At 53.4% G+C, this 26998-nt stretch overlaps 2 protein-coding genes across 2 annotated transcripts in view; one reads left to right on the top strand and one right to left on the bottom strand.

Moving 5' to 3' along the window:
* The window catches only part of NTPCR (nucleoside-triphosphatase, cancer-related), a 30239-nt gene extending 28240 nt beyond the window's left edge, over nt 1–1999 (top strand). The window contains exon 5 of the mRNA XM_021696099.1: nt 1356–1999. Coding sequence (XP_021551774.1) covers nt 1356–1424 — 69 coding nt within the window. The 3' untranslated portion in view covers nt 1425–1999. The remainder of the gene's footprint in view (nt 1–1355) is intronic.
* Nucleotides 2000–6631: 4632 nt separating this feature from the next.
* Nucleotides 6632–26998, bottom strand: part of PCNX2 (pecanex 2) — a 302267-nt gene continuing 281900 nt past the window's right edge. The window contains exons 29-35 of the mRNA XM_021696119.1: nt 17669–17813; nt 16944–17174; nt 16131–16405; nt 15259–15443; nt 14654–14669; nt 8295–8727; nt 6632–6900 (exon numbers count right to left, since the gene is read on the bottom strand). Coding sequence (XP_021551794.1) covers nt 6727–6900; nt 8295–8727; nt 14654–14669; nt 15259–15443; nt 16131–16405; nt 16944–17174; nt 17669–17813 — 1459 coding nt within the window. The 3' untranslated portion in view covers nt 6632–6726. The remainder of the gene's footprint in view (nt 6901–8294; nt 8728–14653; nt 14670–15258; nt 15444–16130; nt 16406–16943; nt 17175–17668; nt 17814–26998) is intronic.

Below are 26998 nucleotides of genomic sequence, written 5' to 3'. Positions count from 1 at the left end.
GGCTCCTCCACCAGCTCCTCCTTCATAAATGTGACCGTTCCGGAGGAAGTGGCCCCAGACGCCTCTCATCTGGGAATCCTCCCTTCGAGGCACAGAGTAAACTCACAGACCCTGAGGGCGGAGCCTGGTGTCATTCCTGGTGAGGTCAGGGGGCAGGAAAGGGAACGAGTGGCCCGAGTGGCCCGCCTGCACTCTGCTGCTAAAGGCATGAGACCCCCGTTGCTATCGCCCGCCTGCCTCCCGCTCTCCTCCCTTCCCATCAGCGCACTTCCTTGAAAGCAAACAGCAGAAAGGGACTTGGGCTAAGTTGAGCACGCACAGCAACAAAGAGCCTTGCCGGGCTGTGCGGCGGTTTCTCATCAAGCTGGAGGTGAAGCTGATGGTCCTCGTGTCGGTGGGACCAGAGCTACTGGGGAGCGACGGCGAGGACAGGTGCACCACATGCTTGGACAGATGGGAGGGGGGCCCAGCCGTTGGCTGCTCAGCTCACTCCTTTCAGGATTCAGGTGCTCTGGATCTTCAGGGCCCAGCCTGCAGTCCCGGACCCAGAGCTAGTTTCCTAGACTCTCGTCTCCCAGAGGGAGGTCAGAGCGCTCTTGGAGGTAGGGCAGGTGGATGTGGGGGAGCCGGGGGGGGCGAAGCCCACTATGCATCTCCTCATCAGACGTTCGCCCGGCACACGGGTGGGCAGACAGGCCCATCTGTTCTCTCAGGGTCCACCGGCACTGACCACTGGCTTTGTAGATGCACTCACTTCGTCTTTGCAGGATTCTTTGCTTGGGTCCTTCTCAGGCATAACCGGCGTGGAAGCCTTTCTTCACCCCGCCCCGCCCTGCCCCGGCTCCTTTGCGCCTCCGCAGACTTTCTCTCCCGGACCCTTGACCATCGGTGTTCTCACTGGCCTTGTCCCTCTGTTCTGCTCTGCAGGCTCCTTATGGAGTCCTCCCTCTGTCCCCGGCACCTTGCTCAGTTTCTGGTTGACACTCCATCAATGTTGAAGGGGTGAATGTTGGGGAGGCCCAGCAGGAAGGCCCTGCCCTTACTTGGGGGACCGCCCACCATCCAAAGCCCCGGGTGGCGTCTGAACGCTTCCCTTGTACTCGTAAAGAAAAATAAAAACGGATCACCGGGTAAAGCTTCCACAGTCCAAGCTGTCCCTTTGCAGAAGCTGGGGCTGGGATCCCACTGGACCTGGCCTGCCTGCAGAGTACCCGCAAGCTGGGCTTCCTCCCTCAGTCCTGAAACCCGCCTCCCCCTCTCTGGGCCTTCGGGGCTCTTCCCGGAGAATACTGCCTAGCAGAGGATTGAGGAAAAGGAAAGGACTCTGAAGCCTGCTCTCTTGCTTCTCCCCACAGGTCACCAAGGAAAACAGAAACCACCTTTTGCCAGATATTGTGACGTGTGTGCAGAGCGGCTGGAAGTGAAGACCGTTCGAGCCCCTGCGGTGTGCGCTTGAAGAAATGTGCTGCTTCACGCGGAGCCTGATCAGTGCCCCGCCTGTCAAGGATTTATGCCTTCGGGCTTACGAAACCTGATGGGCTTTTCCAGAGAAAGCCCGACAGCTGTTCTCCATGAAATGTTTAAAAGATCAAATTAGCCTGAAGGCTGGATTGGCGCAACAAGATGAACAATCCGCTGTGGCTTATTTATGCCGAGAGGTTTTTGTTTATTTCCTCTTGCAGTTGTGCGTATGATTTCGGTAAATTATGAAATGAGAAATGGTTTTCAAGAGTATTAGATGGAACTTGCCCCCATCGAAGTTAATACGTGTGTTCCGGGGAAGGGGGAGAAGGGCGTTCGCTACCTAATCAATTTTGCATGTTATGAAAATTAACCCCCTCTCCAGGTGCTTCAGTTCACGGGGATATGAGTTACTCGGTTTTTTGAAAATGGTTACTTCAGAAAAAAGCCATTTAAGTCCTCCCCAGCCATCTCATTGTTTATTTGATTGCTTATTGCTTAATAAAAAGAAACTAAATGCTGTGGTTGCAAACACGTGAGCCCTGTGTGCTTTTCGGTCATTTTGGGGGAAGATCTATGAATTTCCAGGATATTTTAGCAACGAGCCTTAGCTCCAAACCCAGCTGGCATTCATGCCAGGCGTGCCCCCTTCTGTCCCCGAGGCCCGGTCTAGGCGTGTGGAGCCTAGACTAGGGTGTCCCATGAGCCGGGCGCTGGGCGCACTGCCCGGGAAGCATTTGCGTCTCTGAGCCAGGATGGCGGTCGGGAGCCCGGCACGGGCTCCTTTGGTCCGTCGTTCCCCCAAGGGAACCTCCTGAAGCTTGGTGTGGATTTGCTAAGCCTTTGAGGGGTCACATCTGAAGGGCCTCCTAGATGATGAACTAATCTCATACGAAGGGTGCCTGGTCCAATGTGAGGAAGGGGGCATCCCCTGTGCCCCTGTCCCCGCCCAGGTGGGTTGTTCAGGGAGACCGAGCTCATGATGTCCGACGGGCTGGCTGGTGTGACTTCTGCAGGCTCCCTGGGACCGAAGGAGCGCTGCGTGCAGGTGTGGTCTGGGAGCCCGGCCCCTGCATCAAACCTACTCTCGTCCAAAGAGGAGCCCCTCTCGGCCTCAGGTGACCTGAGAAAGGGGACAGGCCGGGGGGAAGTGTCGCCTGTGTGCCCCTGAAGACAGAGCCAGCCTCAGGCCTGGTGCAGCTGCTCTGCCCTGGCTGAAGGGAGCCCCTCGGATGGCGCCGTTACTGGCCTCCAGCGGCGCAGGCTCCTGGCAGCCGTCTGCTGAGCGGGACAGATTCGGGGCGGCCCCCACCGTGCACGCGGCCCTGGGAGCTTCTGCGTGCTCGCTCTCTAATGGTAAAGAAACACGTGCTTTTAGTGGCAGATAGAGAGTTTGAACCAAGTCCCTGTGGCTCCAAAGCCCTTGCTCTTTCTACTCCTCCCACTGTGTTGATGCTTTCTGTCCTTTTCAGCGCATGTGCCCCCAGATCTCAGCGTTGACATTTAGCTGCGATAAACCGAAGCAGCTATTGGCTGGAAGAGCATGGAGCGTTCGCTATGGCAGGGTCCTTAAATTATTACTGTATTACTTGGTCAAACGGGATGATCAGTGGCATGTATGAAGGTATCCGATGCCATCCCTCTATTTTAAGAAATGACATCTAATAAAGGATAATGGTATGGTCTGAATGTTTGTGTCCCCCCCAAATTCAAATGTTGACCTTTGACCCCCGGTGTGATGGTGTTAGCTGGGGCCTTTGGGAGGGGATGCGGTCATGAGGGTGGAGCCCTCAGGAATGGAATCACTGCCCTTATGGAAGAAACCCCAGAGGGCTCTCTCCCCTCGGCCCTGTGAGGTCATGGCGGGAAGATGGGGGGGGGTGGTCGGTGAACCCGGAAGCAGGCCCTCACCAGACACCGAATCTGCTGGCGCCTTGATCTTGGGCTTCCCAGCCTCCAGAACCATGAGAAGTAAGTGCTGTTTAAGCCCCCTCGTCTGTGGTATGAAATAGGATGAATTCACAAATAACTCTGACTCAGGGCCTCAGAAAGGATGGGCTTTCTGCTGAGGTTTAAAGGAGGAAGAGGCGGAGCACCGTTTGAGGCCCGCCTCCCGAGCCAGGCCAGGACCAGAGGAGGAGCCGAGCGCATATCCAACCATCCCTGCGGGAGCCGCTCCCTGAGGTGAGGTGCTCTCGGAGAGGAAGGGGTGTGGTGGCAAGGACAGGCTGACGTCAGCAGTTCTCATTTATTCCTGAGTTTGAAATGCCTACTCTCCAAGCAAACCCAGACACCTACCAGACAGTTGGGTCCGAGGCCAACTGGAAGGAAGAATTCACTTTGGAAAGTGCGAAATGGACATATGCACTGCTGTATGACGAACTTAAGCTGGAATAACATGGCTGGATGGGACAGAGCAGAACTGATTTGGAGAATGAGTTTACGAGATCCTTCCTTCCTCTTCCCCCGGAGCGGACTGTACCAGCAGCCACTTACCACACACGTTTAAAAAACGATTTCTTTTTACCTCTGAATAAGCACAAGTGCAGGGATGGACAAGTTTTCAAATGCAAAGACTGTCATCTGAGTGTCATGGCTGATGTACATGGCTCACTCCATTCCCAGTCCTCAAGTCATCAAGCGCAAGGTGGGGGGCAACGGTGGCCCAGAAAACATGGAATGGGCCTTTTTCCTCTTTCTCTTCCTGTCTGTCTCGGAGTTCATGAGGGTTGTGTCTGGGAAGATCGCACACGCGTGCGTGCATGCACATTGGTGTCAGGTGCTATGTCTCTGGAGCATAATGACTTGGACAAAACCCCCAGGCAGTGGAGAGGGCCTAAGGGGCTGAGTATACAGGGTCTTCGCATTGCACACTTTACGGGCAAGAAGAAGCTGGAGCATCAAGTGATTTTAAAAACTACTTGCCAAACAGATGGTCTCAGCACCCAGTGCAAAATTTAGAATCAATAATGCCAGATTAGCCCCATGATTTATATAAAACCAAGCACTACAGTTTTTAGATCATTTCTAGAGGAGAAACAATTTCGTTCAGTGTCCAAATGCAGAAAATAACCCTGCGGTTGTATGCTGCAGCACGTTTAAATCACCCCAGCAGGAGGTGTCACCTTAGGAATATTTCTTTTAAATGGGGGCGAATCCAGTCTTTTGCAAGGAACACCCTGATAAACAGCTGCCTGGCTGAAGATCAGATTAACAAGCTCGTGTGTGTGTGTGTGTGTATTAGGGCACCTGGGTGGTTCAGTCGGTTTAATGTCCCAACTCTTGGTTTCGAATTGAGTCATGATCTTGTGGTCGTGGGATGGAGCCCCGAGTCAGGCTTCAGATTCTCTCCCTTCCGCTCTGCACCACCCCCACCACCCGCGCGTGCGTCCTCTCAAAATAAAAACAAACAGGCTCACGTGTTGTAAATATAAGGTTCTTTACCACAATGTAGAGAAAAAGTGTGACTGCATTGCTGACAGGCATGCGGGTCCAGAAGTGCATCCAACCCCATCTTTCCCTTTGGGGGCACACACACCCGTGCACGTGTGTGTGTGTGTGTGTGTGTGTGTGTGTACGCACTCCCAGCATGCACGCCCAAGACGGTTTTACTCTCTCAGACAGTGCAGACTTGTATTCGGATCGGAGGACTTGGGCCTTACTGTTGTTGACAAACCATGACCGTCCTTGTCTGCTTCCTTTGCACCGAGATGACCCAGATAAGCCATCGGGTCATTGATTAGAGAAGCAGCTCAGGAATCTCGAGCGGAGTGACATGCATCCAGAGCACTTTGGCTTCTCATCTGCATTACTGTTTCTCGACCTATTGGTTTTCCAGCTCTGTCAGGAGATCCATTTTCTGTGGAACGCAGTGGCTTTCTGGGTTTCTTACTTCTGGGTGCCCAAGAGGGTGGTCAGCCCGAAACAGGCTGACTTAATTCAAGGAGATGCCCTTTGTGGGGAGGTCACGCTCACAGCTCAGGGCCGGTCCTTAGGGCTTGGCTATAAAGTTGCCCAAGAGGATTTCAGGGACTGCCAGCCAAGTTTGGTTTGGCCGACTTAGAGAACTGCCATGAGGTTCTATCAGCTTCTCATTAGACAGACACCTGCATTTAAATCAATAATAACCAACTTTGCATCTCCAGGGATGGCTGATTTGAGAATGATGCACAGTGTCTCTGATTACAGAGCCCACCTATTATTATTAATTGGCAATCCTTACTTTGAAAAAAAATTACCATCTGCTTCCAGGGGGAAAGAAATTCTTGGCTGTGCCCTCCCCTAGCCCCCACACTTCAAATCCTAGATACCTTGAAGAAAGTCGTGGGACTATCCCCAAAATGACTTACTTCTAGCTATTGTCTTTCCAGAAGGGATGGTTCACCAGGTCAGTGATGCTCTTCTTCATAGACTGTGTTTCAGGACCCCTTCACCCTCCCGTACATCCACAAGAAGTCAGGTTTCTGCTTTCCCCAGTGACAGGCTTCACTTGGGGAAGGTCCCAGAATTTGCCCAAACGCCATTCTCACAGTAAAGGATACCCCAGAACTCACACAACCGGACACAGCCATAACTGTAAACATTTTAATTCCCAAAACAAAGGTGTGTGCGAGTGTTCTATGGCACGGGAAGGATGGCTTGGCTTGGAAAACAAGCGAACATTCCTGCGAGTGGACAGGAGCACCGGGCGACACAGGCCTGACTCATGGGGAGCGTCATGTGAGTCCGGATGGCTTTCCACGCTCCCACAGGACTCGATGTCTACACTCGGGTCACTAGTAGAGTGTAGACATGACTGCATGCACTACCACGTTTCAGTAAAGCTGCCGTTGGCTTATACTTAATATCTGCATAAATGTGCTAGAAGAGGTGAGGTTTTCTTTACGTGGCGATGGAACCCTACTGCATCTTGAACGTGGTTTACGGGAATGTCCAAAATGCCAATTGGTTAACATGCAGTTGTCTTATTTTCTTCAGGGCAGGAAAGAGGGACTTAGGCGCTCTATTTACTCTAGCTGTTTTAAGCTATTACCTGGCTTTTGTTAGAATTTTCAAATTCTGGAAGTTGTGCGTGCCACGCCCGGGAGCTCTGGGGGTGGGGGGGCAGCTTGGAGCAGCGTCGGTGGGGCGGGGAGGGGAGGGAGGTGTGCTGTCACGTGTTTCATCGCCATGGGAGACGTCCTTCGAGAACCTAGGGTAGCGTCCCTCGGGTTGCTAGAGCGGCTCTCACGGCTGCAGAGCAGGGCCCCCCTCCAGCCCCTGCCCCTACTGCTCATCCGAAGCACTCTGCTGGGAGGCCGTGTCGTCCAGGCCCATGTCCTCCTGGCTGGCTCTCCTGCACAGCAGTGCCCCGTTCTCTGCCACGGGCCCAGCCGGACGGCGGTCGTGATGCTGCCCCTGCTCGGTGGCCTCGGTGGATTCACACGGCTCAGAGAAGTGCTTGAGAGAGAGAGAAGCAGGGAGCCTCAGCAAACATGTAAGGCCGCTTCTGACCACCAGCGGCCGCTGCGGGGGTGGCCTACCCCGCCCGCCCGTGTGGCAGGGGGTCTGAGGGCCGGTGTGGGGGCCCGCGGGGCTGGCCTCCGCGGAAAGGATGGAGGCCACGGGTGTACCGTGCCGGGGTGGGTTGGGGGCTCTGAACCCGGGGACCTTCCCCCAGGTGATGGACACTGTGTGCCTGCACGTCCTGGGGTCCGGCCAGTGCCCCCCAAACACACGGACGCATTGCCCCCTGCCGGAAACCCTAAGTCCAGCAGGTTGGTGCCCCAACAGTAATCCCGGTGCTCAGAGTGCCAGGGACCCTATTGTCCTGCGGGAACTTGCCAGAATCCCAGACGCACACCCACAGACGGTATCTTAAACAGACTGGCGGGGGCGGGGGGAGGACGAGAAATGTGTGTGATTTTGTGCATTTTTTTCTGAGGAAATGGAAACACAGAGGGAAGTTTGTTTAGACGTGTAGTTACCTAATTAACCTAGCTAAAGCTCCTGAGGGCAGCAGCCTGCTTGCCCTTGGCCCCTGCCTGTGGAGCTTCCCCCGGGGGTGTGGCCCCCATCCTCCACCTCCAAGTAACCCACCCGGAACCGAAGCCGGACAGGCGGTGACCCTCGTGCTCTGCAAAGAGCGTCAGCCTCTGGCTGGAGAAAGTGTGAGCCTGCAGAAGGGGCACGCGACACCTCCAGTGTGACACCCATGTATGCCCGGTGCCTCCCGGTCTCTCCATCCTGACTGAAGGGAAGGGCCGGGGGTCTCTTTACTTCCTTCTTTCCTTCCTCTCTGACGAAGCTCAAGTGTGACCCAACATCAGCTAGCATGGAGCTCTGCATAAGTCACCGTGTAGTTAGGGGAAGGCCTTCCACCTGTCTCTTTCTGAGGTTCACATACACACAAGCGGAAGGACCCCCGGCAGTTGGAAATCTGGCGCTAGGAATCTGCGAGCATCTAACTCCAGTGCTGGCGTGAGTCCTCTCCTGTCCCTCAGGCCAGGGTGATGTGAAAAGAGCATGAAGCAGAACAGGCTCCTGCTCTGTGGATCTGCAGAGAACATTCCCGCTCCCCTCCCCGGTTCAGGGCTCGGGGTAGCAGTTCTGCTGAGCGTGGGCATCGGGTACCCGCCAGTACCGCCCACTGTGACCCGGGCCCCTACGGGACGTGCGCTGCGTACTTGTCTGCCTCTGCGCACAGCCAGGACACCCCGTCTAGCGCTACCCGGTGTGTGTCACTCAGGGAACCCCGTGGACGAGGTGATGGGAGTCTACAGGCAGCCGGACGGCGGGGCGTCAGGCCAGGGGCCCGCACACCTGCCTTGGCCCCTGCCGGCCTAGCCCCTTACCCGTGTGGCCTGGCTGGCGGCCCTGGCCGAGGGGCCCATGACGATGTTGACGCTGCTGGACGACTGGGTGTCGCTGGTGTTGCCCCCCTCCGCAGCAGAGAGTCCAGAAATGACCAGGGCACTGGAGAAGCTCCTCTTGCCAAAGAGGAAGCTCAGGGTCGAGCTGGTGGACGAGCCCAGGCTGGACCTGATCAGCGCCTCGGCCCGCTCGCGGACGCTCAGGTGGCCCATGGTGGTGACGGGCGGGGGCTGTGAGTGCAGGGACGCGGCCGAGGCATGTAGGGAGAGCCGGCTGCCTGAGAGCCTCTGGGCCAACTCGTGGACTGACGTGGACGTCTGCAGGAAGGCCTGGTGGCTTTCTAGGATCGGGCCTGACGAGCTCAGCGTGGCCGGCCTTTGGCATAACGCCCCAGGGGCCTGGACAGACTGACTCCTTCTGCCTTTAGAAGAGAGCAGAACAGGTTGCCACAGCAGAGGGGAGAAGGAGCCTACCCATGCAGCTCTGTAGGGAAGCAGGGGGAGGAAAGCGTGTGCTCGCTAGAATGCTCGGTCGCATAACTGAAGTATCGGGAATCATTGGGCTCTAATGTTCAGCTATGACTTTGAAGGGAACGGTCAGTGAGGTCACAGTTCTAGCAAGTGCCTTATCGACGTGTCTCTTAAAGCTTCCACAATTAGGCATTCAATCGGTAAGAATAGAGGGGGTGCAGGGGTGAGCCCCTGGGCACTGTCCCGTGCATTTTCTCACATTCAACCTCAGCCCAAATGATTAATTGTGCATCTGGCGATTCTAATTTACTTACGTGTGTCTAGAGGAGGTCCCGAGAATTGACATGTCCTTGAGAGAGAACTCCTTGGGGAACATGAGTTAATATGGGGATTCCAGGGGCCCCCTCCAGCCCCACTCCTCCCCCTCAGCGGCTTCTTGGCTGTAAGGGCCCTCTGCCCCATGTGGACCTTAGTGTGGTGTGGATGCTGAGATGGTAGGGTGCCCGTTTCCACACAGGTGTCCCCCCCCCGGTCTCTCTTGCCTCCTGCCTGCCCGCTGGGACCCCGGGGGGCGCCCCCCATGATGCTGCTCACAGTCCCACAAGACAGGGATGAGTGTGGGCAGCCCCCTCCCCCGCCGGCACAGGGCTCTCACCGGGAGCTGAGGCCCATCTGGCCGATCCCTGCTGCAGAGCTAAGTTACTCTTACACGGGGAAACACGGGGAGGAAAGGGACCCTGACGAGTCACAATTAGCAGAGACGGTGATTTGTTAGTTTATCCAGAGTTCGACAAGGCCAAACATCTGTTTGTGATTTATACGGTAATGCTGATTGCTGTCCAAAAATACTCCACATTCATCCGCAAGTCGGTGATTTTGATGCTGGATCGCAGACCACCCGCGCTTGGTGGGGGAACTTCTCAGCTAATTCCAAAAACCAGGGGACAAAGACCCATCTGTATGTCAGAGGGGAATGGTCTATGTTCAAGGCAAGACAGGGGTACCTCCCCCCATTTCCTCGCTTCAGACTTTCTCGTTGCTCTCTGTTGTTATTGTGGTTCTTGATTTTTTTCTAAATTAATTTTGCAAGTGGAACGAGTAAGCAAGCCATGCAAATGCATTTGTGCTACCCAGGATCATTATTTGATCATTTAACTTACTTTGCCAATTACTTTATCAGATTATGAGTATTTCCCCAGAAAACCTCCTCAGAACCTGGGTTTTGGAAATACCAGAAAAATTACCCTTCTTGGTTCATTAGCCTGGCACCATTCTCTCATCTCGGATGGTTGTCTGGAAGGCCATGGTGCACCTCCTCGCCAGCTGAAGGGTGGAGTCTTCCTCCCCAATCTGGGATTCAGATTAGCGAGGAATTCCTGACTGTTTTCTGCAAGGAGGTCACCAGCCTCTCCAATAGGGACCAGTCCCGTCCCGGCTGGGACATCTACTTTGTAGCGAGGCAAGATGATAGGCTGTCGGGCCAAAGTTGAGGCCGCACGGTGAGTGCTGGGCACAGCAGGGCCAGCAGACGCACAGGGTGGCAGGCTAGGGACAGTGCTCCTGCCTGAGCAGGACCCCAGGCCCAGGATTGGGACGTGCAGCTGGAAAATGAGTCAAGGAACAGGTGCGGCCCCAGTCATGGGAGTTGAGCTTGGGCCCCATAAAGCAAGATCCCTTGCTTAGAATTTGGTTCACGTTCACCCTTCAGACGGTTCCATCATTGCTACCCAGCTCAGCTTCTCGGTGGTGCCCTTTCAGAGAAGCCAGCCCTCTTCCTCGACCCCCCAGGGGCCTCCCTCCCGCACGGTACTGAGCGCATGGGTGGTCACTGTCTGCTTTGTGGTAGTGTGTGGTACGGGCCATTGCCCTCTTGGCCCCCTTGAAGTGACAATGACTGCATCGTCCCCACAGGTTCAGCACATGGACTGGCAGGAAGGGACAGCTGGGACCAGCCTGCAAAACTGACCTCACGCTGAGCCTTAGAGCTTCTTAAATCCCCGATTAGGTGCAGAGTTAGCCCTGGGAACTTTAGCATGGGGACAGGGCTTCTTATCCTTGGCCGTTAGAACCATTTGGGAAGCTTAGAAAATGCTGTGCCCTAGAGGCTGAGACCCCCGGGGTGTGCACCTGCAGGCTGCCCTTAGGCCCTCACTGCGCACGGGAGGGCGGCCTCTGGGGCGGGGAGCTGGGTCAGGGATTCTCCGGTTGTTCCAGGCCAAGGCCAGAGATCGGGGCACAGGAATCACCTCCCCTTGACTGGCGAACGGCCTTTAACGACCCCGCGCTGGCTGGGCAGGCTCCTGGCCTCCTTTCTGGGAGCTGTGGTCTCCACTCATGTGGGCACAGGGCTTTGATTCAGCTGCACGGAGGGCGAGGAAGCCAGAGAAAACACAGCCCCTTGGGGATGGGAAATGCTGGCCTGCTGGGCATGGTGGGTGGGTGGCTTCCCACCACTGGCTGCGTCTCATGGAAAGATCTCAGCAGCAGGTCCGAGGGGCAGAGCCAGCCAGCCAGGTGGGGCTGCCGCTCCCCAAGAGCGGCTCCTTCTCGGGGCCTCCTGTCCTTGGGACCTTGGGGCTTCTGCACACAGGACCTCAGGAATGGAAAACGCTGTGCCCTGAGCCCTCTCTGAGCCAGAAACCCTCCCTGGGTGCCCATGCCATCCATATCGGCCAAGGAGGAGGTGGGTGGAAGGGGTCCCGGCCAGACCTTGGAGGCCCAGCTGGGTGTGCTCTCCCCCGGTGCCGCGGGCACTTGCGGGCACTTGCTGTTTACCAGGTGTAAGGGTACACAGCACGGAAGCCTCAGGAAGCTCTTGCCTTCCTGTGCTTTGGTCCCCCGAGTCCTGGGGCTCTGACATGGGGCTCACAAGACGGCGCGTGTTTCTAACTGCCAAGGGACGGGGAGAGAAGAGACAAGGGTCCTGTCCTGTACTGCCCACGGGGAGCGAGCAGGTGCAAAGAACCTCCGCGGAAGGTGGCAAATAGCCCTGTATGGCTTCAACCACGTGGTAGTAAAAAAGAAGGTGACACTGAACTTTTCCAGGGGGCAGGAGGGAGAGGTGTCTGTGTCCTGAGTGTGGGAGAGGCAGGTTGTCCCTCTCGTGTACCCATTTTGGTCCTTTCTAGATTTCTTTTGAGAGACCCACTCTGCCAGGATGCCCCCAGATTTCCCCACATCAGCCAGAGCTCAGCCGGGGTGGGGGTGGGGCGGAGAGGGGGGTGATCCCCTCCATCTCTTGTCTGGGACCCATGACCCCCAGCTTCCCTCAGCTCACTGGGCCCCCCTGGGAACGCTAATCCAAATGGTTGGAAAGGGTGGCCCCTCTGAAGCACTTGGACCCTTGAGCAGACCAGCTGGGGATCCTGGCTGCCTCCAGAGACACAGCCTGGATGCTCTAGGGGTGGTAGCCGCCTGTGGGAGACCAGGGGTCTGGTCCTCAGCTGCCTTTGGGGTCCCTCTTCTTCCCAGGACCGTGCCAGCTCCATGTGGCCAGAGTCCTGTCCCCAAGGCATCACCAGGAGTGTGTCCACAACTAGGGTTCCTGGAGAACTCCTGAAAGACGTAAAGCTGGGCCCTGGGGAGATTTGGGCAGGGGGCTTGGGGCACCAAGGACAAGCCAACAGGATCAGCAGCTCCTGGTGCCAGTGGTCTGGACTGTGATGAACAGATGCTGGTTACGTGGGAATAGGACCCAGTGTCTAGCCCTAAGGGAAGCCTCAGTGACAGTGGTGGAATTCAGCTCTGAGAGTTTGGGGGGGGGGGGCCATCCCGCTGAGCGGCCACCTAGCTGGCACTTTAGAGGGCCCTACACAGGTCCTCCTTCCGCCCACCTCCCCCCACAGGACCAAGGAGCCATGGGAACAAGGGACAAGCCGACCCGCTCCCACACACTCCTGCCTAGAGCCCTGTGCAGGGCGCCTGGCACTCAGGATTCAAGGCCCAGATCCGGAGCCTACACAGACCACTTGCCCGGGCTCTCCTCCCAGGGTGGATGCTGGGCCTTCCTGCGGCTGTCAGCAGGGTAGAGATGGGGCATGGTGTGGCCGGCGCTAACGTCTGCAGGCCTGGATAGGAGCACCCACGGAGCCCAAGGGCCCCTCTGCCCCTGCCCCATCTCATCCAGCCCAGGGGCGGCAGCCAGCTCCCTGGCCCTGACCTGCTGGGGGCCTGCCTGCTGGAGCCTCTCCAAGTGGCATTTGATCAGAGGCTGAGTGAGGGGGTGAAGGCTGATGTGAACGGTCCAAAATGACACCCCTCCAGCGGCGAGGCGGAGACTTATGATCACGTGCCGCTGTCGGGGCTGGGGGCAGGGCCCGAGAAAGCAGGAGAGCAAGAGAGAGGTTCTTCCCGTGGTCGAAGCGGGGAAGGGAGGGCAGGCCTCGGGCCATGGCCCCTGTCCCTCCCAGCCCTCTGCCCCTCTGCAGGGGGCCACGCCCTCCTTCTGTAGGCCTGTCCGCCTGTGGACACAGGGCAGGCCTGTGGAGACAGCAGGGACAAAAAGGAAGGCGGCTGGCTGCTGTCCCCAGAACTGGGTGTCTGCTTTGCCTGCTCGTGGGCCAGAAGGAGGGCTGGAGCAGGTGCGGGATGGTGGCTCCATCAGCTTGATCCTGGGCTTGGGGACAAGGGCGGCACTTGATGAGGTGACGCAGCGTCCCCAGGGCCAGAGTGACGGGACCATGCACGGTGGTTAGGATGGCAGGTTCTGGGCTCGTCTTGCCTGGGTCTGTCTGAATCCCCGCTGGGTGACTCTGGGCAGTGACTTAACTTCTCTGTGCCCTGTCTCCTCAGCTACAAGATGAGGACAGGGAGGGCCTCTCTCGTTGGGTCACGGTGAGGACCAGCGAATCTGCACTTGGAAAGCACGCAGGATGACACTGGGCAGCAGTGAGGGCTGGGGGACTGTTACTTATTATTACAATTTGTCACTGCTGCAGGGGTGCGCCTGATAGAACCCTGGCGGGCGGGCAGGTGGGCACACAACAGGAGGGGACAGCAGCAAGGCAGGTGGCTTCAAAGCCACTGGTGCTTGGCTATGGGCTCCATCAAGCCCCTGAGCAAGACAACAGCGGGTCTCAGAGCCTGAGGCAGCCTCGGGCTGCAGGTGGGGACTGACGGTCACGTGTGCTGGGAGCCCAGGCCTGTGGCTGATGTCCTAGGCCCGCCTCGGTACAGTGTAGAGCACAGAAAGCCAGGAGTGACCTCGGTAGGAGCCGTTTTAAGAAGGAATAATGAAAAGTTAACAGCTGGTTTGGGCTCTGGAAGATCCTGCTCCAACATCTGCCACAAAAATCTGTATATGCTCCCAGCTGCAGGCCTCTGGCTGTGAATGGGAAGAACATTCACTACCCAGGGTGTCCGGGTCCTGAGGGGAGGGAGGGACACTAGGGACACTAGGGAGGGACACGTCTGCCAGGCCAAGCAGCATTGGCCCCTTTTTACTCGTAAAAAAGGGAAGAGGCGTCTCACGGGGTCCCAGGCTCGTCCAGCACACCGGCCTCCAACTCTTTAAGAGCTCGGGCCTCCTCCAGCCCAATCCCAGCCCCCTCCCCCGACTCCAGACTTTCTCTGGTGCAGACAAGTCACCTGGACAGACGTGCCAAGTGCGCAGGCATTTCTCCATTTGGAAGCTACCTTGCATTTTCCCATCCGGAAAATCGCTTCAGTGATTCTGAAACTTAACATTGCTCATGCAGCAATAACAAGTGTTAACGAAGCAGTAAGACACTCCCAGCCTGAGAGTGAGTCTGGAGCACTGAGGCCTCTGGCCAGGCAGGGGCTCTGCTCAGCCCTCAGGGCAGCTGGCTGCAGGCAGGAGCAGGTAACACCAGCCACTCTGCCCAGCTACCCATCTCCCTCTCTCTCCCTACCTACCTTCTTCCCTTCCTTCCTAGCTTCCATCTTTCCATCTCGTTCTCATCTATCTGTTCATCCATCAGTCACCTGCGTCTCTCTCTATCTCCCTATGTATCTGTATTATTCTACTATCAGCTTTCTTTCTTTCTTTTTTTTCTTTCTTTCCTTCTTTCTTCGTTTCTTTCTTTCTCTCTATCAGCTGTCTATCTATCTTCCGTCTTGCCCGTGTTTTCTGTAAATCCTGTTGCAGTTAAATCCTCAGCCTTGCCTAGGGCACTTCCAGGAGGCACAGACTGTCCCTTGCTAACTCACTTGGTGCAGAGCTGGCCCAGAGGACAGGCACATAGAGGCACTTAATGAAGGCTTCTGGATGGTGAGGAAGCACTGAGGCCAAAAGATGGAATCACTCACAGGTTGCAAAGCGCAAAGCCAAGCACTGATGTGCTGGCGGGAACCAGGACAGAGGCAGTAAATTTGGGGCATCCTTTGGCCCAATCCTGATTTATTTTCTTTTTGCAAGAAGGAGCTCTTGCAGGCTAGAATACAGCATCACCTGTGGCGTTGGTCACTGGGACCAAAGGAGCTTCGATCAGTAACCCTGAGGCCCCGCTGCACCCACCTGTCCTCTTTGTCCCTTCGCGGGGCGACCAGTAGTGGGTCCCATCTTTTCCGGGCTGTTCCGTGCTGCTCTCCTGGTTCTCGCCGCCCAGAGCGCGGCCGCCGCCTGCAGAGGGGGCAGCCCTCCCGTCCACGTCTTCAATGTTGCCGGCGCCTCCCTGGCCAGAATCACAGCCCTTGCGCACCCTGGGAGGGGAGAGGGACCTCAAGCGCTCTCAGCAGACATTCCTACCCCCTCCAGGGCCGCCCCCCACCCATGTCGGAGTCAGGGTGGAAGACTACGCTCCACGGGTGAGCAGCACGCCTGGGCGGCAGGGGAGAGGGGGGCTCCTGGTCCCCAAATGCCAGTGCGTGGTAAATGAATAAACTGCCTTGGGGTGAATAAGCTACAGCCCTGCCCTTCCGAAAGAACCCTGGGCTCTGGGGCCTGTGATGAGCAGCTCCGCCACACTCCGCGGCTGCTCCTCCTCGAATCCATTCCAGCTAACCCGAGACCTTTCCACAAGCAGGCAGAGGGCTTACTGGATGAGAGCCGCACGCCGGGGTGGGGGGGTGGGGAGGTTCAGGCCTGGTCTCCCTGACAGAGGTGGAACAGTTACTCCTGCAGACCCACAACCTCTGCAGGAACGCGAGCCGGACCTCAGCCTCAGGCAGTGTGAGGGACACAGAGTCTCATCTGTGTGAGGCTCCCCCCGACTCATCCTCTGAAACTGCTTGTGGAGACAAATGATCTGTTAGGCCACTTGGGAATAGCAGTTTTCATCGTACGTGGAAATGGTGGTCAACAGTGAAACTCTAACCAGAAATGGGGGAGCTCTACATGCACCCCCCACCCCCAGCATCTGGATAAAGGCCTGGGTGGGAAAGGCCTACCTTAACCACTTGGTTCGGAACCACGTCCTGATGCCGTCCAAAGTGACGGGGCCACTCCAGACACTCTGCAGCTGCCTGTGGGTCCCTAGGTAGGACGTGGTTAGCGGGGAGACATACATAGGGTACCCCAGAGGCTGGTCACAGGAGGAATTAATCAAGTTTCGGAGGACCTGCTTGTTGTTCTGGATGCTTCCACGCTCTGGGTTGCGGTTGCGAAGGAATATGAGCTCTTGCTGCTGGCCGGCCCAGAGGCCACGGACACATTCTTTGTTAACCTGCGGGTCAGGGAAGGAACGGGGAGGAGAGTGGATGACGGCGCATGTTTTCAGTCTGCTGGTTTTACCCTACAGACCGTGAGCAGGGCTGTGGGTCTGAATATCGGTGACTACACCACTCTGGCCTGAAGCCGTTTCCACGGTCAGGCCAGAAGAGTGGTCCTAGAAGATGGGTATGATGCCACTTTCATGGGGAAACAGGGCAAAAAGAAAGTTGTTGTTTTCGATCCAGTGTTTGAAGCAATACAAAGAGAAGAAATACTGGTTAGAAAGCCTTCAGGTCCAGGAATAGGTTATTAAAGTTCTGGAAGTTTAGAGAACTAGAAAGTGTTTACAAATAAGCCAGATCCTGACCCTCATCTACATGGGCGTCTACCAGGACTTCTTGCCAAAGCCCCTGCCTACACACTAGTTCTCAGGGGTGGGAATGACCCTGGCCCCCTGGCCCACCTCTGCTCCCCCAAGAGCGTGTCCCTGAAAGAGAAGCTGGCCCAGGGACGCGAGCGCTGGTACCAGCCGGGAGATAGGGCCACTGTACCTTGATAACCTTGAAGCTCAGGAAGCTCCTGTGGAGCATGATGACCTTGTATTCGTCTGTGCCCTCGTCCACCACGTGCCGCAGGGTGAGCAGCTCCTCCTTGTTGGACAGCACGGCGCCCCTCCAGGCCGGGTCACCCTCATGGCAGATCACTACTTTCTTCTCAAAGGACTGGATGGCCTCATAGAGGACCCCTGGGTCTTCATATTCGTCGGGGCAGGTGAACTGGTCCTGGAGGAAGGAAGTCCGTTTGCGGACTCAGGGTGGACCAGAGAGCTGACCCGGGGGTGAGTGTGCAGATAGTGACTCAGCCGATGACCCTAAGAGCCAAGCCCACATCCACATGGACTCTTCCCCCTCTCCTTCCGAATCCCGAGCTGGGGAGGGGACACCTCCTCCTCCCACTGTCCTAACTGCTGGAATGTGCCCAGGGAAACAGCTTTGTGGCTTAGGTTTGGGCACTTGAGATGTCATTTTCTCTGGCCAGTTCCCCTTTTCTGTCCTAGCACAGTATCCCCACCTGCTAGCCGCTCTCGAGGGCCAGTAGCCGCTGGCTGATGTCAAGAATATCTGGGTGGCCTCAATGCTTAGTTACCCAAGTAACACACCCACTCACAAATGTCATGCCAAGAAAAGGGACCTGAAATGTCTTGTTTGCTCCCTAATGTTTCAGACTTACCTTTTTTTAAAAAAATGAATTTTTTAAAACTTTTTTATTTTTTTACCTGGTGAAGCTTCAGGGACATCCTGATGGCCGGAGCAACAACCTTATGCAGAAGGTCCATGTCGGCAAATACCCACTCGTCTCGTGCTGTGATTCTGAAGTCACCTTTGAAGAGGGCGTGAAGGCCATACAGGAAAGAATCCAAGCTGTAAAGCAAAGTTCGACTTACCGTTCGCTCACACTGAACAGTGTTCAGAAACCTGTCACTCTGAGCAAGGTCTGAGGCTCCCATCTGTCATGTCAAGAATGACCGTCATGCCTTGCAAAGGCTGTCTGAGGCGGAGTGCACCGATGCCCAGAGCCTCCCAACAACGGGCGGAATGGCCAGCCTCAGAAACCGTGCCCCCCTGACCCCGAGTCCCTCATGTTGAGCTCCAAGAGTGAGGGTGCAGGTCCTGGTCACTGCGAGCCTCTGCGTGCGGCTGGTCTGTTCCAGGACCCCCAGCGGTCTCAGGGGGTGACTGACAGGGCCCCCTGGGGAACAGCCCAGAGCGTGTGCTGTTCTCCTTTGGTTTCTCAGTAGCACTGGCAGGCTACGTGACTCGTAATAAAAACTGGATTCTACCACAGGGTGGAGAGGAAGAAAATGAAACCCAGTAGAATTTCAAATGGGCCATTCCGATTCTCCGAGCACATCCGCTTCCCAGCCGCACCCTTGGGTGAGTGACTGTGGAAGTGGCCTCATGGGGGGGTGGGGGAGCGGTTAAAATGAATGACCGAAGGGTTTCTCAGGATTATCCGGGTTTTCCCGTTTCCAGGCTTTTCCTGCACGTAGTTGAGCATTGCCTGGATCGAGAACACAAGAGTCCACCCAAGGGAAATCTCCCATGGTCTGGGAACTTTACAGTTGGGATGAACGTCGGGGAACCCGGCTTTGGGAAGGCAATGGATCCTGTACAATGGGAACAGGAAGAGGTGTTCTTCCTACTTTATTTCCACGAGTATACTCAGTCGAACAACCCTGGCCTCTTACTGAGGTGGTTATGAGGTGGGTATAAAGCAAAAGCAGTCCTGATAGGGCTGAACTGGGACAGAATGAGCAGGAAAATGTGTGAGAAGGACAATCTCTGAGGATGGCTGCTCGTAAGGATTTAATGAGTTGGCTCACCGAGCCAGACTTTTGATTCAACACAGCACATTAGACCTGCACGTCAGGGGAATCATTCCAACTGATGGCTATTTTAGCATTTCGTGGCAAAACGTACCACTATCATTAATTTCCTTCTGGAACTCTCTTGAGAGGGATGCCGAGGCCTCGAGTCAGAGCAGACTGTGGGAAACGGAAGTAGCTGAGGTCTAGGCAGGTGGGGCTCAGGATGCTGTGGTCTGGAGGAGCCCAGAAACTTCCAGAAAGAGTTCTGGGAGGCAGCCTTCTCAAAAGGCTCTCCCCTCACGGAACAAAGACTTCCTGGGGCTGCGAGCTTTAGCGACCACCTGAGAGGCACCGAGGAGGGAGCTACAAGACAGCAGGGCTGGGATGCAGCAGGGCGAATGCCAAGAGCAGAAGCTTTACAGTAATGAGTACTACCTGCTGTTGGCTGAAAACATCCGAAAATGCCCCTGTCATCAGATGGGAGCTAAGCACTGAGAAGGAACAGCTAAGCAGCAGGACATGGGTGGGTCTTCTTCTGAAAAGGATTAGGAATGCCATGTTGCTTGCACACACAGGAAGACAAAACACTCCTCCAGACATGGGGATGGGGATGGTGGCAAAGGAAGATTAAGGGACTCACCCAGATAACCAGAGCGGCCCCTGCAGACCAGAGAGCAGAGCAAGGAGTTCAAGGCGCCAGGCTCTCGTTTGCTCAGTGCAGGTGCAGGGAAACCACAGACTGCTTACTCATCAGGAGGGAAAACACCCCTTCCATGCGAAGGCCCCCGGCAACACATGCTTGTCATTTTTGGGGAGAGAAAATGACGTCAGACCTAATGCTGTTCTTTTAAAATGATTCTCAATGTAGGAAACAAACCCTGAATCAGAATTCAGGCAGTATTATCCCTAGCACCTTAAAGGTAACGGCATCCTGAAAGAAAGGTGTTTCATTATCCTTAAGAGAATGAAGAGGAGGAAGGCAGAGGGATGTGATGAGCTGGGGAGGGCTCTGAGGGGCAGAGCCAGGTCTCTGGGACACCTGCAGCACGTTTCAGATTTGGAGCTTCATAGTGCTTTGTCTTTTTAAGATTCCACTGAGCGATACCGAGCTCCCACCCCCAGGCCAAGAGCTGGAGTGGGTAAAGAGTACCATATCTGAGCCAGTCAAGGTTGGCCTTCATGGGGACTAAACAGCCACCCCCATCCCCCCTCCAATTCCCCCCACTCGAACATGTTTCTCATGTTCTCACTGTTCTCATCTGTTCTCAGCTGTTCTATCACAGAGTTTGTTGGCCAGGCAATCACCCATGCAGGGGCAATTGTGTCCAGATGTGTGGGATTAGGTAGAGGCCAAGGCAGACCGGGTCCCAGAAGAAACTGGACACGTGTATAATAGTGTGTTAAAGATGCATATGCACACGTAGAGAGCCAAAGACCATGGTGCGGAGATAAGCATGGGCTTCCAAGGCACTAAATGCAGGCTAAAATTTCAGTAAAAAGAGCACTAGAAAAATATTACTCCTTAATATGATGAGTAGCTAGTGCTTGAGTGCATTTTCCTTTTAAGGGAAAAGACTGGTATGTACTGTTTAGGCTGTAAGACCACGCCGCTCAACCGAAGAACACATCTAGTGTCCTGGCCCTCCAGCTGACTCCGTGAGAGGGACTCTGTCTGCACTGCTTCCCGCTTGGCCCTGAGCCCCTCTCCTGCAAGGTTCCATCCACACTCCCCAGGCCGAGGACTGGAGTCATGATCTTGCCTTTCTCATGACATGTGCATTTGTGCACGTGTGTGTGCGTGTGTGTGCGCACATGTGTCTGTGTACACGTGTGTGTGTGTGCATGTGTGCATTAGAACAGACGTTCCAGCCTCTGGCTTGGCATGACTCTGCAGCCCCAGCAGACACCAACGACCATAAAGCTGGATCTCCAATGATACTCTGATTGCCCAAACTCCCTGTGCTTGTCTTTCTGGTTCCTGACCCAGCTTCCTATGAACGATGACATAACTGCTGGTGACCCATATGGATGAGAGGCTGGGGTTGTTGGTACTTAAGCACCGTTGCTCCCAGCCCCTCTAGAAAAGGCTGTTTTCTGGCTTGAGGCTCTGGCTGTCACTTGCAGAGCCGGCCACTGCCGGTGTGTGAGCTTGGCCCAAGGCTTACGCTTTAACTGGTCTTGCTCATCTCAGCACCCTCGCCATCACCTTTCACAGCAAGGACAATTTGAGGATGGCCAGTCGAAGCAAAGGCTGTTTGTTTTCACCGTCTTGTAACTCCGCTTTCTTTATTTACAGAGTCTTCCTCCTGGCTCTGTTCTAGCCTGAGGTTGCTCATGCCCCTCTAAGCCCCACTTTTGTTCAACATCACTGATGGGCTTAGCCCATCCCTCATCTCTACCTTCTCTCACTGGTTCTCAACTGCTGGCAATTTGGGCCCCTGTGGGCCATTTTGGAAACCTTTTTGTATGTTACAACTGGGGCAGGGAGGAGGGCGGTGGTGTGTTCTGTCACCTAGTGGGGAGAAGTCAGGCAGGTTTGCTGCAACAAAGCAACAAAGAACCATGCAGCCCAAAGGTTCATCGTGCCTCTGCTGAGAAGCTGCTCTTCCTGAGAAAAAGCACCACGCGAGGGAGGTTACAGATTTCCAGTTTTGGACAATGGGGTCATTATCTTGGATCCTGGCTTAATGAATTTTAGGGTTCAGGGGGAAACAACTTTAATGCCAGGATAGTTCCTGCAGGACTTGCAGTGGGCTCTCCAGAACAATGACTGATTTGTTCATTTTCGCTCCTTTCCAAACAGGCCCATAGACTGTGTTTACAGCTCAGCATCGCGAAGAGCCTTCTGTTGCCGCGCATCTCGCAGTAAACGGAGAGCTGGTAGACCATATGCGAACAATTAAGTGTGATTTGCAGGCTGGATTTCCCTGTGCTTACCGATTAGTAACGGAGCTGCATGGGGAGCTGGGCCTGTCCTCCTCAGTCGGTACTCCAGGCTCAGAGAGCACATCCAGCTCGGGAGCCCAGCATGCCTTCGTGTGCTTTACTCCCTCTGTGCAATTCAGCAACCTGTCCTGGTTTTGTGGCTAATTCCACCACCCCAGCCATATTCTCAAGCTAAAGATCCACTCCCACTCCCAGTACTAACGAACAACAATGGTCCAGGTGACTAGCACCGCCTCTGAGCAACAGGAAGTGAGACAGAGGTTGATAATTTCCATTTCTCTGATGGTTTGTGGATTACTAAGCCCTTTCCATCACATTAGCTCAACTCATTCTCGTGGGTGCTTGCACAAGATATATTATTCTAGCCCTTTCCTTTAAGAGGAAACAGGCCAGAAAGGGATAAGAAAGAGGGTAAGACAGGTGGGAACAAATACTCTGTATCTCATGCCACGCAAGACGCATCAGAGCAAAGCCACGGCTGCCTTCTGCTTCCCCACCCATCCAGGAAACCCAGCCTTGCGCTGAGAGTGTGTAACTGGACCATCTTCTTACAGACCAGCCCAGAGGCTCTGTTAGAATGAACTAGTTCTTGAAGCTAGTCCATCGGCTTTAAAATCAAACCAGCCCCTGGATCCCAGCTACCTCCTACCTGGTGAAGAGCACTCTGACAGAAAGCAATGGCATCCCTCAGGTAGGATCAAGGTGCTTCACTAGGTTTTAGAGTTCAGGTACCACACAGAGAGGCACCTATGGCCCCAAAGAGCTGGGAGCCAGAAACCTAAACCCAAGCTTCAATTTTGGCTCTGATACTTGTTGATACTGGCAAGTCCCTTGTCCTCATTATCATCTTTTTCTTTCTGCGTTCATCCTTAAAATCAGGCTTGTCCAGGGAGATGTGGAGGCCGGGTGAGGGGCTGGCTAAGATCTCTTTACATTGGGGACTGGGTGCACAAGTGTGGTTTCAGGACAATGGACACGGGTCAGTGGGGGGAGAGAACAAATCCACCCCAATGTCCAGCATTCATCTGTCCCCCAGGACCCATGCCTGAGTCCTGAAAGATGCAGAAGACAAGTTCAAGACAGCGGGAACATTGAGAGCACAAGGCAGAAGTAACTCCCATTGGAGAGGGCCCGGGCCAGCAGGACAGAGGGTGGAGCATCCCTGAGCATGGACCACCGTGAGCTTTGGGAGCCGTGAGGCACATCAGCATGCACCTTCAGCAGCTCTCGGCAGTACAACCCCAGGCAGGAGCCATCCACAAAGAAAGCTTAGGGATGTGAGGAGGGTGGGGATGCTTGCCGCAGGGATGGGGGCGATCTGAGGAATTCCTACAGAGTAGACGGGGTTAATGATGGCACAGAGTGGTGGTCAGGAACAGGACTCTGGAGGCTGGGCAGGACTCCACCATGATGAAACACTACGCCAGTCACTTCTCTGTGCCCTGGTTTTTCCAGCTGTAAAAACGGGGCCAGTAACAGTACCTACCTCATCATGTCTCAAGCTTCCATAGAGGACAGAATGTGTAAACTCGCATCAAGCACTGAGCACCGTCCCCCATACGTACGTAAGTGTTCGCTGCTACCTTTAGTCTCATTTTAGCATAAGCTTCAGAAATAAACCAAAGGATGTTTATGCTGCAGAATCCCATCTAATAAAGGAAAGTAAGGGTGTGGCCTTCAGTGATGTTTTTTCAACTAAATCCCAAACAAATGATGAAAGAGTAATTCCCAAGCGAGAAATCATTAAAAGGCAAGATTTGATGAAAAGCTTTTTAAAAGTACATTTGAGGGGTCCCTGGGTGGCTCAGTCAATGAAGCGTCTGCCTTCGGCTCAGGTCATGATCCCAGGGTCCTGGGATCGAGCCCCGAGTCGGGCTCCCTGCTCCTCGGGAAGCCTGCTTCTCCCTCTCCCACTCCCCCTTGTGTTCCCTCTCTCGCTGTGTCTCTCTCTGTCAAATAAATAAAAAATAAAATCTAAAAAAAAATAAAAAATAAAAATACATTTGAGCTCATGATGTTTTAACACCCAACACTTCTGTGTTCCTGAGCCTCCATATCGACGGGTGAACTGCCATTAGCCAGTGAAAGTGCTTCCCGAAGCCAGCCTTGGGACCCCAAGGGTCAGGCACAAGGCAGCCATTCAACATCGAAAGTAGATTTCCTGACCCAGTTCCTGAAGATCCTCAGTTGGTGATTTGTGAGGGGATCTGGGGTCTATATTCTGATCAAGCTGCCCAGGTAATCCTGAGATCTGGGGCTCAGGGGACCAGAGAATCTGGGTGTCTCCTAAAGACATCTAGCCATGTCAGAGAAGGAAGGGAGTCAGGACCACAGAGTGGAGCCCATACACCAGGCCAAGGTAGAAGACCTTCCCATGCAGTATTACAAATCAAGGTCCCAGAAACGCTTGCTCCTTTTTCTAGGTTACAAATTCTTTCCTATGCTTTAAACTTACAGGTTTTCTACATGCTCCAAGATTCTGATTTGAGCTGGACGACCTAATTTTAATCAGGATCTTGCATCATGTTTACTTTGTCTCTTTCTCTCCTAGATTCTAGCTTCTGAGTTTCCAACCACGGTCGAGCAAGGGGACCTCGATCTTTTTCTGCAAGATGATCCTGTAGGATGCCTGGCCCTCATTTAGGCATCATCTCCAATGGAAGCTTGGGAGAAGAAACTGAGATCGTGTCCTGGGATTTCTGAAGAACGCTGTTTTCCTCCGTCTACTGTGGTGAGAGGGGTGGGCAAATGGCAGCTGTGACCTCAGACCACAACAGTGACCCACGTGAGGGCTCTCAGTCTCCTGCACAGGGTTTGGCATAGCATACCTATGGCTGGCTTGTTTGCCTACCATTTTTCAAGACTATGTTGATCTTGAGGTTCACTATCCTCTTGGGACCCTAGTCTCCTCCAAGAGCCAGTAATATTTCTTCTTTAAGCAAACATGTTGCTGCTATAAAATGCCACCATCTTCTCACCTTTGTCTCTATAAATGGAGAATTGGCCATGATCCACTCACCACTTTCCATGTAATTGAAGATAGCAATCAAGCTATGTTTTAGCTTGGGGTCAGTGAAACTATTTTGACTTCCTGCTAAAGCATCCCTTTATGGATATGTGCCTTTCTTCAGTGGGAGAAACAGTTCTCCAAAGAAGATGGGCCTCAAACTCCAAATCTAAAAAAAATTACCAGTATTTGCTTGGTACATCCATATTAACCATTCTATCTCCAAAACACACTGACATTTTATTTTAAGACATTGTATATACTTGTGCTCTTGGCTCGCTTTCATTCAGCGTATCATTTAAGGTGATTCTCAATTTACTCATTCTCTCTAATTTTGCATGTAGATATTTTTATTTCTTGAGGATTTCCACCAATGCTGTGTCACTGTTGTAAAGTCAAAAATATCTCCCCAACAAATCCATCAAATAAAGCAGAGCTTATGACTTGTGTTAGGCTGCTGTGTAAGACCCCTCTGGGGAGTCAGTGTTCGAAAATCCTCTGTTAACTCCTTAACATTAAATATGTGAAAATGACCCGTGAGGTCTCGTAAAGTACACCTAAGGGCATATTCCTGATTTTAAAATTACATAAGGGTAGATTGCACACATGCACACACACACAGGTCATGGGCCACACATACTTTGAACATAGAGGTAACTACACTAAATAAAATATTAGCAAGTTGTGGGGCACCTGAGTGGCTCAGTCATTTAGCATCTGACTCTTGATTTCAGCTCAGGTCATGATCTCAGGGCTGTGAGATAGAGCCCCACAACGGGCTCTGCATTGGGTGTTGGAGCCTGCTTAAGATTCTCTCTCTCTCCCTCTCCCTCTGCACCTCTCCCCTCTCCCGCTCTCTAAGAAAAAAATTAGCAAGTTGAATTCATCATTGTATAAAAAGAATAATATATCATGACCAAATAGAGGTTATCTCAGAATTTTAAGGATATTTCAGCAAGAAGAACTCTATTAATGTAACTCATAACTTTAATAGATTTAAGGAGAAGAATATCATCTGAATGTGTGCCCCCACATTTTAAAATAATTCAACATCCTTTCCTGATAAAAGTTTCATTACCAGGAAGAGGAGGAAACTCCCGGCTTGATAAAATGGTCTATTACAAACCTAAAACAAACCTTACTTTTTAATGCTTAAATATTACTCTTGTTCCCTGTAACATGTGGATTAAGGCAAGGATGCTGTGGTAGGCAGAATAAGGGGCCCCCAAAGATGTCCATATCCTAATCCCTGGAACCTGGGAATACATCATACATATTGCAGATATGATTAAGAATTTTGAGATGGGGAGATTATCCCGGACTATCTGGGTGGGCCCAATGTACTCACAGGATCCTTGTGAGGGAAAGAGGGAAGCAGGAGAAGAGTTTGAGTCAGACAGAGATAAAAAATGCTGCACTGCTGGCCCGAAAGATGGAACAAGAGGCAGCCTCTAGAACAGGGCATGGACTCTCCCCTTAGAGCCTCCAGCAGGAATGCAGCCGAACAGATACCCTGATTTTAGCCTAGTGAACCCCATTTTGGACTTCTGACTTCCAAAACTCTACAGCAATTAATTTATGTTGCTTTAACCCACCAAGTTTTTGGTAATTAGTTCCAGAAGTAATAGGAAACTAACACAGATGCCCATTTCCAACACTGCCCTGGAGGTCAGAGCCAATGAAATAAGAAAAAGAACTGAAGGTAAATATCGGGGAGAAAAAAAGCCATAACTGTCATTATTTGTAGATATGTCTTCCCACCAGAAAATTAAAGAGAATTAATTGGAATATTATGTTTATAACAGAGTTCATAGGGGTGCCCCAAATGAGATCAAATAAAAAAAGAAATCACTTTCCCATATGCCAGCAGTAACCAATTAAAAATGTGACAGGAAAGAAAGATTCTATTCCCAATCACAATAAACCTATAAAATATCTAGAAATGATCCATTAAGAGATTACAAATCTCAAAAAAATGACAAAAGTTTCCTGAAAGACACTTAAAAAACGGAATGATCACAAAGATGCACCATGTTACTGAATGATGTTCGTATTTTTCTCAATCTGCCAATTCAATACAATGTCGATCAAAATGCCAGCAGAGCTTTCTATAAAATGTGCGTCTAAATTTCATCCAAGGAGAACATGAGCAAGAATAGCACCCACCACAAAACAACAAGGCAAAAGCAAAAACAGGGGGACTAGACTTACCAGATATCAAAACAATGTTATCACTCTAGGAAACCAAACAGTATGGTTTTGTTATCAGAACAGAGAGATGGATC

This window comes from Neomonachus schauinslandi, chromosome 6 (genome assembly GCF_002201575.2).
Source record: "Neomonachus schauinslandi chromosome 6, ASM220157v2, whole genome shotgun sequence".
In the NCBI taxonomy this organism is placed as follows: Eukaryota; Metazoa; Chordata; class Mammalia; order Carnivora; family Phocidae; genus Neomonachus; species Neomonachus schauinslandi.
The sequence above is the reverse complement of the archived record's forward strand: the minus strand, read 5'-3'. Positions and strand labels throughout refer to the sequence as shown.